A 15,922-nucleotide genomic window follows, 5' to 3' on the forward strand; every position below is an offset into this window, starting at 1 on the left:
GAAGCCAGCATCATACAAAGTGAGAAGAACCACAGCATCCCAACTTGATCTGCCAGCCAGCATCACACAGTAAATGAGAGTTTCACACATGTTTATGTAGATGTGATAGGTTTCTTGACATTTTTGTTTGTTTTAACTGATTTACATTTTCATTTGCACACCACAAATTACACTTGAGTTGACACTTAAGCAGTTTCATTACATTGCATACAGCACACGGTACCTTCCATTGCAGAAAGGATACTAAAAGACAACAGCCACCACAGCCACAGTCTGTTCACCCTGCTGCCACCTGGCAAAAGATACAGAAGTATCCGCTGCCATACCACCAGACTACAGAGCAGCTTTTTTTTTTTACAGGCTGTGAGACTCCTCAATTCATCTTCAGTACTCTATTATATGAAAAAGTTTTGTTTTTCTTTTTCTAGTTATGTAGCACAAAGAGACTCTAATATAATTCTACAACCCTGGTGTTGTAAATGACTAATAAATGAAACTTTAACCGTTGACCTTTTAACACGAACAATGAAATGCATTAAAATGTCATGAATGGTGAAAGGTGGTGATGTTCATGCAGTGACAAATGACAAGACTACCCTACAGTCTACATCATCACACCAACGATAACCTCAATCCAATTTATTACAAAAGGCAGAGGGCAACTAATATGACCCCATTCCCGAAAATTAAGGGATAATAACAAGCAGCAGTTCCCTCTTAAAACTAAGAAGTTGAAGAAACTGTGTTGGGCCCAATAACTGAAGCTACTCTAAGCCTTCATTCCCCAATATTTGTCTTCAAAAAGGGATATCAGGAATTATATCTTATCTTCACTTTCTGATATTTAAGGCAGGGGAAACTGGCCTTCAGCTAATTCATTATCTTTAGCTTGGCCTGTCAGCTGTTCAATCAGACATGCCAAAAGAAAAGTATCCAAATGAGATGATTTTAATTTTCTACAGGAGAGAGGAGGGCAAATTGAAATTTCAGTGGGAAAGCGGAATTTAAATTGTTAGAGCAGAGAAGCACTTACCTCTTCACGTAACTTTATCAACTGCATCATGAGAGCAAAGGAGAGAAGAGAGGAAGATGGAGAGAGTGAGGGAGAGATAAAAAAAAAAGCAGTACAAACATGGCAGGAAGAAGATCAGTCATGTGGCTGGGTGCGGAATTAACCTTGACGATTTATCCGTTTGCATGTTTAGCATTTGGAAATCACAAGACAAACACATTAAACGGAGCTAAAACACGCTGCTCGGGCTGACTTTTTTGAACAAACAAAGATCAAGTCCTGGCGCTGTCACATTAAACAAAGAGAGGGAATGGATCGCTCGACTTGCAATATCAACTAACATTATCAAGGAAGTCAGATCACAAAAGCTGATATAGCAAGAGAAAGGAGGGTGTAAAATATAGTCTGCACAGTTACAGTTTTAAATGTTGAGGAAAAATAGTTTGTATCTGTCATTTTGCTGAATTCTCTGGAAATGGATAAAAAGAAATATGTGCCCTTTGGAACCGAGCTGGAGAAATGCTGAGCCACTCCATTTGTACCACACTTTATCAATGCTGATATGCTGTCAATATTTCATGTAGCTTACCGGTTTTGCATCTCAGTAAAGGTGCATGCTGTTTAGATTATGTGTGAAAAGCCATGTGAGGCTACCACTGTACATACATACAGTGCAGCTTATTATTGGGACAGCCACGGATCATGAAAAATGAATCTTAGCATAGCTATACATTTTTGATGAAAGAGAATAGCAAATTTAAAGTGAAGTAAATAAGAAATGCTAGTCCTATTCCCTGTCCTGGAAAACCTTGCATCTCTGATAATGAATCAGACGTTTGAGGGAGGGCAACAATCCCATTTGCCATTAATTATGCCTAATCACAATTAAAAAGGTTGCTTCCCTCGCCTGCTCTTAAGTGAGGGCTGTGGAGAAGGAAAGAGAAGGCTGGGGCTTATCGTGGGAATGCAACACGTTTGGAAGAAAAAGGGGAAGGACAAATTTCTTGATTCGCGAGCCTTTTAGAGGTGATTTGTTTTTTTTAAATCCACATTTCTTGGCCAACATTAAAGGTTAGCAGATCTAAAGGGAGGCTCAGGGCCAGTATTGCTTGTGCTGTTTATTTTGAATTTTGGGAGTCTGGAATAATTTTGTATCATTTAAAAAGAGAGAGAGTTCTTAGATCTTGAACTGCAAACTTGATTCCTAACTTTAAGGTTACAGGGTTAGAAAACGGCATCTTTGTTTTCAAGTAATTCAAAACAAGTGACAAAGAGAAGAAATGAAGCACCAGCTCCTGCTACCAGCTTTTATAAACAGAACAAATCAAAGAATTCATATTTAACATTTGAACTGAAATCCTAAACAGCAAAAAACAACACTGTACAATATACACTTGTCTCCTCTATTTATATTGCACCACTAGAAATTTGTCATATAAAAATAAATTCAGGAGGAGTCTATACTATATAAAACAATCAAAAATATCAGGCGCTTCACACATTACAATCTTGCCTTTGTCACAGCATTTCCACTTGTAATTTTAGAAGCATCTCTAAAATAGTTCCAGCATCATTTTTTTTTGTTTTTTCCACCAAACAGTTCACTGAAATATATTGCAAATATAAAAATATTGTCAATATCTGCGATGTGGGAGGTAAACAAGTATAATTGCATGTTTTTCTAAAGGGCTTTCTTTTCCTCGAAAATGTCGGCAGTAACAAGACGCACTTAAGAGTGGAAACTGTCTCTTCTAACTTAAGCAGCAACTCCCCACTAAGAATGCATTATTGAAGAGGCCAAAGTTTAAAACGACACTGTGGATGTGGTTATTCGGGGCTTGAAAAACACCCAGCAGATCCTGCGATCCCTCACCCCGGCTCTGCCATCAGTCAATGGGTACCAAACAAAACTTGTTCTAGCTCATTTGTGCTGCCTGACTGATTGCAAGTCCTTGTGGTGGATTTGTTAAAACTATACGAGGGCCATGTTGAGCTGTGTTTCTTCCTGTTTAGCTTTATTTTTCTTTGGCATCCATTCTTTAGTACAGCCAGCGATGCTCGCGTTGCTCAAGAGATATAGAGCAGTAAATACAGAACATTGTAAATGTTATAATTACTCCTGCATGAGCGCCTTTCCTTGTGTTTTTGTGATGCCAGCCAGTATTCAAAATTGCACTGCTGCAATTTTTCTGTTATGATAATCAGCAATTTTTTTTTTCAAACAAAAGATTTTTTTTTTTTTATCCAATACGGAATTCGATACAAGTGGTAATCTGCTTCCTTTGTAGCCTGTAAAATCTGGTCCATGCCGGCTCAAACCAGCACAATCTCTTGTGGCCAAGCCTTCTGCTGTGACTGAAATCGAAACTATTCCGTATAGTGCTCGTGTGTGAAAAATGTGTGTGCATGTGCTGCTTTGTGTGTGGCGCCTGTGTGTGTCTGTGTGTGCGTGCGTTGCATGCAGAGGAAACAGAAAGAAAAAAATGTGCAATAGTAGCCTACCACATTATTAAAAAAAACGAGCGATAGTGCCAATTCAGTCTCTGTCCGCATACAGATAACGAATAAATGCCGAACTCTATTAAATCGTCCTTTAGCCATTATCGCAGGGCCAACACGCCATTTTCAGAACTTATGACGGTTCCCTATTTACTTAGCTATAAATCCTTGCCATGTAACCAACAGATTTGTGACTGGTAATGATCTGCTCAGCCAGGGCTATATGAAATGATCCTGACCTCTTTCAGATCGTCAGGAATTAAATTGACCGACTTGCCCCGGCCCCCACCATCTTTTCCCCTCTCCTATCACCACCGTCTCGTTAGATAAAAAAAAACCCTGAAGTTCCGAGTACTCCACTCACAGCAAGACCAAGACAAGTATTATCTCCACAAGTTTTAAAATGAAAATGAGGTAAATGCGGCACCTGGGAGAAAAAGGGAAAATGTATATCATCTATTTACTTTGCTTATGCCCCCAGAATGAACTCTTTCGAAGGCTTTGTGTATGTTTTATATATCCTGTATAATTAAAATTTTTAAAGTTAGACTTCAGACAGTACTATTGCTAATTACTAATGTGTTTTTACACAATTAATTAATTTATAGTGTATGTTTTTGACACATAAAAGTTTTGAGTCCTGATCATCTTTTCTTGCAAAATAGAATTTAGAAGAATGAAATAAAATGAAGACCAGTAGAAAAAAAGGAAAATGTCACTTTCTATAGCTCAGATTCTTTTTTAAATGCATCACGCTTGGCCTAAATTCCCAAAGCTAAATATGTTTTAAGGTAATTATAATTTACACATCTTAACACAATACCATTTTTGATTTTTTTAATATTATTTAACAAATGATAATTTAGATTATTTTGTTGATGTGAACTGAGAATTAAGAATAAAGCTGTAGATAGTGTTCACAGATGTCACATTCTGCTACCTCTATTTTTCCTGACATGATGGGTTACAATGGCACAATGCTTTACTGTTTTTCATTTAGTAATACAATTATTTAACATAAAACAATATAAAACAAATTTGATTTAAAAAAAATATATTGTCAAGAATAATAATACAATATACAATAATTACAGAAATAAAACAGCAATTTCTAAAATTTGGAATATAAATGTTTAACATTATTAATTCTATACTGATGCAGTTTATTTACCAACAATTTTCTTTGAGTTGCGTAAATTCTAGATTTGTAAACATTATCTTTAAATATTTTAAGATTAATTATTAATGATAGGGAAATAACATTTGAAAAGAAGTGTGATACTATTTTTCAGCTTTTCCTTGACAGGGTTCTGATAGAACTCATCAGTGTCTCAAACATGACATTTCTGACAGCAAATCTCCTTCTAACTTGTGCATAAAATGTCAGAGTCACTTTTGTGTCTCACTAATTTGCCGGGAATATGCATTTCAATTACACATCGTTGCTCGTGATACATATGTTTCTAAGATGTGCAGTTCATGGGTCATCATTGAAATGGTAATAGGGAAATGTTCAAAAAAAAAAACAGACAACTTTATTTAGCTTTGCTTAGCTGGGAATCATCTAAATATACTCACATAAAGCACTGTGGGACTAAATGTGCAAATATGCATTCAAGTATTCATCTTTGTCTTTTTTCTTTTTTTTTTTGAGTGTGCACGTTTGCAAATGCAAAGTATTTATTTGCATGTGCGTGTGTGTGATGGTGTGCGCCTTGAGACACAGTAACCCCACCAAGTTGACAGCCGATTCTAAAGGCAATATATAATTAGTCAAAAGACGTTTGGTCATAGTTGAGAGTGGCTGCGTATGAGTGGCAGCTGTGCAGGTGAGCAATAGGTAAGTGCGTCTTAAATGTTAAAACGTTTGCTGAATCCGTTGATGTATCACTGTTTTGATGCAGATCTACATTTATTCAAAACAGCTTAAGTTTAAAATAACGTGGCATATTTTGGCCAATTAAGATCACAATTCAAGATAATTGTTTTTCTTCTTCATTGCCACTTTCATAACTGCTGTGAATGGATCTTTTGTAGACATCGCTGACAATGAATGAAAATTGTTAATGTGGTTTATCTGTTGTTTATATCCCTGGAATTCAACAGGCTGAGCTGATATTCAAAGTGTCAGTCATCGTCTTTTAACAAACAATCAACCAATTGTGAATATGTTGATAGATAATAGATCAAAACCATTAAGAAGTCCAAACAGAATTTGAGATTTTTTATTTAGGGCTGATACTTAACAATAAATACAAATATTAAGGGGCTAAAGGACCATTTCTATGAAGTATTGAGCAAAAACACTGAAGTGATTCTTTTTTCATATCAGGCGTCAACTATATGAGAACCTGCGTTCTTATATTTATTAATTTTGAGCATCTGCATTGTGAAGGTTCACCACCCTGGGAGTTTAAAGAAAGACCAGAGAACAAGATTTAGCAAGTCTGCGTGTGCATGTATGTCTGTGTATGTGTGTGGACCTTGACGGAGGATGGAGGATCTATTATTGGCCTAAGTCCACACCCGGCTGGAGAACAGCTGTCTGACGGTTGGAGTGGGGAGGCCGGGATTTTGAATTGAAATGTGTGTTGAATTGTGTGTTTGTGTTTTGGTGTGTGTGCGCGTGGGTCACAATCTGGCTTTAGCCAGACACTGGTCCCATGCCCCGAGCCCACTCACTGGCAGCCCAGCTTTGCATTAAACAGTGTTCCTTCCGCATGACTTGGTGACAATACTGTGGTTTCAGCTCTCGATGGCCCCTATGAGGGGCCCACCTCCTCACCCTGGGGGCCGGTCAGCCACCCACACTGGCGTCGTTCGGGCCCCTGATTAGCACCTCACCTGGTTCTCTGAGGAGCTGGCGTCATCCCCCAGGAGCTCGTTGCGCACCTCATCACTGTAGGCAATACGTGACCTTTTCTGCAGGGGGGGGAGGATGAGGAAGAAGGACAAAAAGAAGAAGAGAAGGGAGAAACAGAGGAGAGCAAAAAGAGAAAACAAGTGGGGAAATATGGATTAGTACTGTTGTTGATGCACAAACACAACAGGCATTCCTTAAGCACGAGAGCCCCCTAATGGAACTCGGTGACAAGTCATACACATGCAGGTTGGTCGTATGTGTCTGTATGTGTGTGAGCGTGTCTCTGTGAGCGTGTGCCTCCAAAACACATGTACTGAAAACAAGCCTGTCTGGGTTTGTGCCCAGGACTCCCTTCCAAGGTGATCTACTGTACCTAGTGCACTTGTGCCACAGAAGTGGTGGCAGAGAGCCCCCCCTCCACCTTGCCCACTTAAACAAATATAAGTTGAGGGATAAAAAACCTCCTCTTGTGTGCATGGAGAGGCTGTGGAACAGGGGGACAGGGGAGAGGGCCAGGGAGATGTATTATGAGGAAGTATCACTTGTCAGCGCTAAATCTTTTCTGGGGGCTGTCACCGCTGTCATCCCAGTGCAGTGGCAGGCTCTGTGATAACACCAATGCTGAGACTCAGACAGGGAATAATTCATCACCCATTGGCGGCCCATCGGATTTGGGGTTGCCTCTCTCTCTCTCACACACACTCTCACACACACACACACACACACACACATATAAACATACGCACACACTCTCTCACACTCTCTCTCTTTCTCTGTCTCCACACAGGCTAGAATAAGAGGGAATGCCATGTCCAAAAAAACATTTCATACACACTTCAGAGTGTGCCACCTCCGATTGTCGAAGAGTAGGCTGCCGTTGTACCGCTTGTTTACAGACGCCCGACCCATGGAAAAACAGCCTCTTGGCATGCCCTCTAAACTAAATACACACCAGCAGCAGACACAGAAAGTGTTTACTAAGCCTCCTTCGCTTTCTCTCCCTGCCTTGACAGGGTTTCTAGGTGGGCTGCAGGAGGTGGGCAAAATCAAAGACAAACACCAGCATAGGAATGAAAATATCACTTTTTCTCAACACGAAATTCTTTCTATTTTCTATATTTACTTAGTTCTCCACTCTGAATAAATAAAACAAAGTAAGAGAATCAGTGGAGGAACACCAATTACCTGTTGGGGACAGTTTTTTTTTCCTCAAATACAGTATCCTTTTCCCAATATCTTTCCGTTATCAGGTAAAGTTTGAAGAAGCTATTGCAAGTACTTTGATGCTACCTTCCATGAAAGGAGCACAAATCAAACTTGAAAAAGCCAATTCTAACCTCAAGAGTGATGATATCAAGTTCCTTGATTGAAATAACTTTGTAACCAATCACAATCGAGCAAGTTGATGTTTTTTTTTTTTTTGTCTCTCCTCATAATCTGGAGCACTGAGTGGAAAGTCATGGCTGATGTGATTTGGTTGTTATTATCGTGATGGTGAGGGCCACAGTTCTCTGGAGTAATTACCGACTAGACGGAGGGCCTGATTGACCCGGACCACAAAACCCATTAGATAAAGAGCGCACCCAAACAATACTCAACCGCGGGGACCTTAGCTAACCACAGAACGCCTACTGTGGGGAAAAGAGAAGAACACTGAGTCAAATAAAACACAACCCCCCCTCCCACACACAGGAGCACTGTGTTAAAATGTGCTGTTCAAGATGTTTTTGCAATTGTTTTGTGATTGTGCCAGACAACAGTCAGCTCAATTATTAACTTTTAAGTTTGTGATAATTGTTGCAACGCTCAATTATGTGACAGCAAATTTCCTAATATCTAGAAAGGCTGGTTAAAATGTCATATATGTGTGTAATCCTCTTTTGATTAAAATCAAAATAGATAAGGCGCTCCATGGCAAATATAAGTGACATAAACATACAAATATAATACAATCATACCTTCTGAAACCGGTCGTTTGTTTTCAGAAAAATGTATATTAAAATATTAAGTAATCAAGTGTTATTGCACTAAAACTGTATAACCTAAACATTTAATTCATGCTAATGTCTATTTTTCATTTTAATTCTAATGTTAGTGGATTTTTTAAGCCACAACTTCTGTGCAGGGATAAGTAAGTGGTCATTGTTGTGCTGTCAGGACATAAAAAGAAATATCAGATTTGAGTAAAACCAGAAAGACAATAAGCATCAATTTGAAGACAGCATGTACACTTGTACACAAGGCACACAGACTCACACATATTTGTTGCCAGGAAAACACCCACATATTCCATTTAAGTCGAGTTTCATCTTAAAGAGCTGCAGTGCAACTTAGGGGGAAAGACGACTTCACCAGTAATTGAGACGAGGAAGCCTGGGAGAAGCATTGATTTGAATGTTAAGGCTTACGTCGCCTTCAAACCATATGCAGGGTTTTTTTTTTTTTGGTATTTCTAAATAGCTGTCTGTTACAGATGAATGTACGAAGTGTTTCTGCAATGAGAACAGTGTAGATAACAAAGAAAGTATAAAGAATGGAAAATGTCATTGAAATGAAAGTGTTGCCGCTACTTCCCCTGTACCTACAGTATACACTCCGGTTTTTGGATTCCCCCTCTGGAAAACAACAGATTCCTGAGTGATTACTGTCTTCCCATTTGATGTGAAACATAAACAGCTGTGCAATATTGACTGCTTAATACAGTGGCAGATTTTGATTATAAGTTAGGGTGTTAAGAAAAAAAATCCTAAGTGACAACAGGATCACTCTTGAGGTCAGAAAAGCAGATATAAGATACCTGTTCCTGTAAAATTTTCCTATTCTATAAAAGGAAATGCACTGAAACTCTCTCATTTCACTTACAGTATGTAAAGACTGAGCTCCTCCGCATCTTAAGACGAAACCAACTAATCAGGCTTTGTAATCTAAAAAAGAATGAGCGCTTTCAGAAGATACCTTATTGCTCAGAAAAGAAAAAAGGAGCTTTTTTTAATCCTTTTGAAAGGTCTGTCTTTTGTCACTTTTTTAATCTTGGGTGAGAATTTGCTTCTATTCCCGGAAGCACACAGGAGAAGTACAAAGGTACATCTTAACTTTATGCAAAGTGGCCTGCCTTTAAAACTCCACACATCCCGTCAAATGCAGCGATGGAGGTGCTGGTGTCCTGTCAAAAACACACGTTTTACCTCTGTTGACATGGATAGCAGAAGAAGAAAAAAAAACTATTCTTCTTTACCCATCAAAATGTAATTACATATGCATGCATAACAATTCATATCAGATATGCTAATCAGTTTGGCATAATCCTCTGAGCAGCAAATTATATTTATTTAATTATAGCAAATATATGGATCTTCCCTTTGTGTGCATTTTCTTTCTAGTATATGTGCATGCATGTGTATATATTTTCTAAATTAACATGATGATTTTTGAGTTCCTCCACAGTCCAGAGAGAAGAAAGTAAATCTTAAAAACATCTGTTTACAGAGAGTGTATCAATAATTGCAAAACGGTGACCTTTCCTAATTTCAAGCAGTCAACAATAATGGTCTTTGTAATGTAAAAGAAAAGTTGCCTATCTACAAAATAAAATCACCATAATTAAAATCAAATAAACTGAGATTTCTATACATATTTCACTCCCTTCCAACTATCCTCCTCGCTTTTTGCCCAGCACAACGAGTGACACGAGGACAAGCGCAAATTATTGTGGCGCCTGGAAAGCTGAAAAATGTAAACAGTTCATTATATGGGAAATAAAAGGCGTAAAAATACCCAGGGGCAGAGTGTAATGAGGGGCCCTGAAGTTCCTTTGCACATGCTTTTTCTTCCACTTTCCCAAGCTTTTCCTTCTCGCCCCTGCGCACACGGCTGGTGGCATAGCATGAAGAGTAATTAACCATATTCAATTTAAAACACTATGTTCCATTACAGGCTTTTTCACCAGTAGGAAAGTGGCAGGGCATTTCCAAATTTAGATCTAATAACACTTATGTCCAGCTCCATGTGGTTGTCTGAAACTGCCATTTAAACCTCTAATTTTCCCAACCGTCAGAGTTGCTCCATCAAAACCCCTAGGGCCGCAACTGATGATGATTTTCAGTGTCAATTATTTTCTCGATTAATTATCTCGATTCAAATGTCTGAGAAAAGTGAAAAATGTTGGTTAGTGTTTCCCACAGCCCAAGATCACGCCCCCAACCAAAAGATGTTTAATTTACTGTCAAAGGGCAAAAAAGATTTAAGAGAATATTTACATGTAAGAAGCATAAATCAAAGAATTTTGACTTTTTTCTTTAAACAAAATTACTCAAACAGATCAATCAATTATCAAAATAGTTAGCAATTAATGTAACAGATGACAACTAATCAATAAATAGAAAAAGGCCATTTTAAAAATAACTTCCAGGTGAGCACAAAATGCACACAAATTCATTATTAAACGTTTTTTTCTTATTAGTGTAACATCTTGTAAAAACTGCAATGACATGACAATGAAGTGGTGTATAAAACATCTCTATGTTCTCAAGAATGTGCGCTAAACTCAAAGGTTATCTATATCACTTCCTTTCCTACCCCTGCTGTGATATTTTCCCAGGTGATGTGTGGACCAGTGCCAGCAGGTCCCACTCTGGTCTCCTCGCCCCACAAGTGGGGGCAGAGGTGGACTGATGCGGCATGGCGTTAAAAGGAAGCAGAGACCTTTAAGCAGGCACAAGTATCACAACAGCATCTTAAATAATGCATCTCTGCTTGGCAGGGGGTTAACACGCACACCCGGCACAAAGGAAAACACACACACACAAATTGTTGTCTTCAACTCTGCTTTAACACAAACAAATCTGGAGAGGTTGTTCAATTAAGTAAGTGCTCTTTTTTAATGCATTTGATATATTATCAGACGATGGCAAGTAGCTACAATTGGGATTGTCACAGGAGGGTGTCATTTGTGCCTTTGTTTCACTGTGGTCTTTGGTGCCATCGGATCCTCCACTTCTGACTGTGTGTGTGTTTGTGTGTGTGTGTGTGTGTGTGTGTGTGTGTTGTGCGAGTGCATATGCGGGCTACTGTATGAGCAAAGCAGGCTTCTACAAGCCTTTGCATTCCCGGGGAAAACCTCCTTTAGAGAGCGTAAGCTCGCGACATATGTGAACGGCAGCCCGGTGTGTGTTCTCTCCCCTAATAGAAGTGCAGCAGTGGTAGAGAAGCCGGAGCCTTAGATAACAGCATGGGGCCTCTCATTAGCTCACAGGTTGGTGCTTTGGCGGCTTCTACGCGCGCGGCATTGTGTTCTTCTTCCATGAAAAACCTGAAGGAGTCTCAGAGAAGCGCTTGTCGAAAAAACACAAATAAAAAACGTGAATGATCAACCGAGGCATGGTAATAAATGAGCCTGCGACATATCCAAACAGGTACAAGGTGACGAGAGTTTTTTAAGGGTGACAGCGAGTATCAGCTTCAAAAATATCTTTTAAAAAAAAAGAGACAACTGAGAAAACTTCTCTTTATTAGCTTAATTCAATAAAAAACAATTAAATCCTTAATCCTATTTTTATATTCTATCACTGAATCCATCAGTTTTCTTATTAGACCACAAGTAAACAGGATTTTATCTCTGGGGGGGAAATACCTAGCCCTTTGCTGGTGAAAGAGTATATAATTCTGATAGGGGCCTTTCATGCTTGTACCTCTGTGATACCGGTGGTGTATTTCCCTGTCAAAGTCATTTCTATTGCTAAGTACAGCCGAGATCAGTCAATAAGCCTAACGACTGTACCCACAAAGCGAGAGGCCGAGAGGCGGCAAGAGAAGAGAGGAAGGGGGGGGATTGCAAGTGAACTCCAAACAAAAGAGCAAATTCGAGGAGGGCTTTGATTGAAGAAGCGCCATATACTTTTTGAAGGCCGAGGGATCATCTCTCAATGGTTATTTCTTTAAGGCATGAGGGCCCGATTAAACCCAATATTAAAATATGGAGGCGCTTCTAATGAAAAATCAAAGGCCCCGTTTCCCCTCCCACACCCCCATCCTTCCATCTCTCTTTCCCTCCGTCTCTCGAGTTCTGTCAGGTTTTTCTCCCCTAGCCCTTGGTTGTGTAGGAGGGGACAGGAGGAGAGACAGAAAGAAAGTATGAAAAGAAAGACAGAAAGAAAGAAGAGAGCAAGAGAAGGAAAGAGAGAAAACGGGGAAAGAGGGAGGGTTATAGAGATGAGGGACCTAGGTGCTGGTGGTGCAAAACAGAGACAGACAGCATTGGTTGGAGGAGTAAATCAATAGAGCAGAGCCGTCGGGGAGGCGGGCAGCCAGGGCAAGGAGAGAGGAGAGGAGAGGGGGAACCGGCGCAGGGGCTCGGGCTCCGATCACAACGCTGGCTTCTGGCGTGCAGTGGGGAATAAAGTGGGCCTCCCCGGGTCAGCACCAGAGAAAAAGGTGAGATTAGAGGAAAGTGGAGGAGGGATTTTCACAGAGTGAAGGTGGGAGGGGTGGGAGAGGTGGGTGTCGGAGGATGACGAGGAGAGAAAAAGTGTGTGTGTGGAGGAGGAGGAGGAGAGGGGGGGTGTTAGGAGATGTGCATTGCAGGATACCTGGCAAGCCAGGGACCAACCGGCCCATTAGCCTGTGGCTACCTACATATGGTTCACTGAACCCTCTGCTGAGAAGAGCTCCTCTCCTATCAGTCTTCCCATCTTTTTTAAAGAAAGAAATACCTTCACTTTTAACCCTTTCTCTGCTTTGGAAAGAGGTTCACTCCTGACCTCGATTTATGATTCATTTTTTGTTTGATGTCTATTCTTGGAGTGTTATCTAAAATTGAAAAATGTAATAAAAAAAAAAAAAAACCTAGACACAAAGGGAGAGGAGTCGGGCCTGCTGAGCATGTGCATGTGCGCGTCCGTCAGTGGACATGCACAGAAGACTATCTCCTTCAGTGCTTTGCCTTTTCTTGTAATGTGACCATTGTTGGCACTGAATAGCCCACTCATTAGCATAAGAATACAGCAGCACATATAGGGACTTAGCCAGATCATTATCTCTATATATTTATGTATACTTTGTTATTTCACTAGCCAGAGCACATTCAAATGCTGATGAGGCCAGTAAGGCCCCCCTCCAAAGCCCTTCCAACATGTGCCCTCCTGAACTTCCCAATACGCTTACTAGTTTCCTGGGAGTCTGCAGGTTTTGTACTGGAATTTACGACAGTAGTTCAAAAATTATGAGAAATAGCAACTGAAAGCTGCAGAGAAATCATGCTTACATCCCTTTTAAGGAGATTTTAAAAAACAAAAGTATATAGAGAAGAACATGCATATTGAACAATTGACAAAAACAATCATCTGCTCTTCATTCTTAAAAAAGTAGCAGAACATATAAAAGGAACACTGCAAAGGAAAAAACTAGACAAATAACAATAATTTAATGAGCCATTAGTTGTTTAAAAGTGGTGATAGATTTTTTTGTTCCTACTGGGAATTCTTGGCCATTTCATACATGCACTTAAAGCAGAGAATGTGTTATGTGAAACAGATAATTTTCTAAATGTACAAAGGCAAAAATGTACAAAAAGTTTGACAATGCAGAACAAACAAGAGCTCTATGGTGATGAGGGGAACAAAACTAAAGAGTTTAGTCTCACTGCAGGAGTAGGCTGACGCTCTAATGGTGGCCAACCTCTGGGATAATTGAAAAAAAAAAAAAAAAAAACCTAATTCATCTTCCACAATGTAATTCTGATCAAGGCCACAGCCAGATTCCACTGCAGGCTTCAAAAACAGCAGAGAAAAGGCAAAACTGTTGGTCGCTGAGAGCAAAAAACACGATCCCTTTCTTTCTGGCACGCTCCCTCATTAGAAACACTTAGGATGAGAGGAAGAAACTAAGTTTAATTGTGTGTCTGCATGTGTGTGCTGAGGGGGCACGAGCCGGGGTTAAAACATTTGTAAACACAGAGCTTTAACTATGAAGAAACGCCAGTAAAGATGCAATGTAAAGAATTCTTCCTCTATTTACCCCTTTCCTCTCTCTCTCTCTCGCCTTTCTCTGAGGCTTACTTATTAAAAAGCAAATGCTGCTGCCTAAAATACAGAGGAAAAACACAGACCCAATGATTCATAATATATTTCATAAATACTTCATGAATCCCTTCACCATACTTAAGCCAGTCTGGCAAAAAAAAAAAAAGAAAACATTGTCACCTATTCTAGTACCCGCTTGTCAGCACATCACTGGGGAGTGGGTGTCACATGTCACTTCTGGTTTACACTACTGCGTGGGACAGGCTCGGTGCACGGAAATCGGGGGTAGGACAGAAAGAAGAACAGAAGGAAAAGTGAAGGGGAGGTGGAAAGGGGGAGTAAAGAGAGGGAGGAGGGGAAGGAGGAGGAAGGGGGTGTTATCATATCATCGCCCCATGTCTTTATATTTTCCCCCTTATTATCTTTGGCCCCCACTCACTCCAGTCACTCAATCACACAAGCCCTGAGGACAGCGAGGGGACCTGGGAGGGCCTTCGCTTCATGCCAGACTCAGCCAGACAAGCGTCTGAAAGCTATACTGATCACTGTCAGTGTATGTGTGTGTGTGTATGTGTGTGTGGAAGTACGGCGACTTTGGAGGGGCCAGGAGAGATAAGCGAGAGAGGAAACGATCGCGTGGAAGGATAACGGCCGAATTTGCACACTGCCAAACAAAACCTGTGCTCCAGGCATAATGCAGATACCCCATCCATACAGACAAGTGTTAACATAAAGAGACAGAGAGGGAGTAGAGGGTGATCTGCTTACAAATTATAGGCTGTGTGGTTTCTCCAAGTCGACGACTGACAAGAACTCATCTTGTTAACGACTGTAAAACTCATAAAGATGACAGGAAAGCAAATTACCCCAAAATGTATTCCCACTTCTCTGCCTGGGATCTTAACACTTCATCATATCTCTAAAATGGTTGGCAAACACATTTCTATGTGATAATTTTGCTCTTGTATTTCTTTTAACTTCAATATCAGGTGTGGTCAAAATAAGGGTAACACCTGCTGCTTTTCCAGCAAGGTTTGATTCTTGTCTTTATAATTCTTTTCGTTTCTTATTAACTAGGGATCAACCAATATGTTTTCTTCAGGGCCAATATCGACACATATCATTAGTAATCAAGGAGACAGATATTTGGAACCAACAAGGGTTGCAACGGTATGAGATTTTCACAGTACGATAACCATCTGAGAAAATATCACTGTTTTACAATGACACATTATACGGTATTACACAACTATTTTTATTGATATCAGTTACAATAACCCTTGAAGTGATGAAAATAGAGGGTTTTTTTGTGGGTTGAACAAATGCTTTCACAAAATATTATGTCCTGACAGACATAGAAATACATTTATATATTTTTAATAACACTGACATGATGGAATTCAATACCTTAGATAAGCAAATGTACATGGTACGATCAACGTTAATTTTCCTGCTACGGTATACCTTGAAACTGGCGTATCGTTGCAACCTAGAAGCAACATACATTTGCAGTAAAAATGAAAATCTTGCTGT

The 15,922-nt window shown here is 39.8% G+C and overlaps 1 protein-coding gene across 2 annotated transcripts in view; it reads right to left on the bottom strand.

Moving 5' to 3' along the window:
* Positions 1 to 15,922, bottom strand: part of vti1a (vesicle transport through interaction with t-SNAREs 1A) — a 130,630-nt gene that overhangs the window by 97,258 nt on the left and 17,450 nt on the right. For both annotated transcript variants that reach the window (XM_073490326.1, XM_073490325.1), the window contains exon 4: positions 6,356 to 6,433. In XM_073490326.1, the coding sequence (XP_073346427.1) occupies positions 6,356 to 6,433 (78 nt within the window). The remainder of the gene's footprint in view (positions 1 to 6,355; positions 6,434 to 15,922) is intronic.

Source organism: Pagrus major, chromosome 20 (assembly GCF_040436345.1).
Source record: "Pagrus major chromosome 20, Pma_NU_1.0".
Lineage (NCBI taxonomy): Eukaryota > Metazoa > Chordata > Actinopteri > Spariformes > Sparidae > Pagrus > Pagrus major.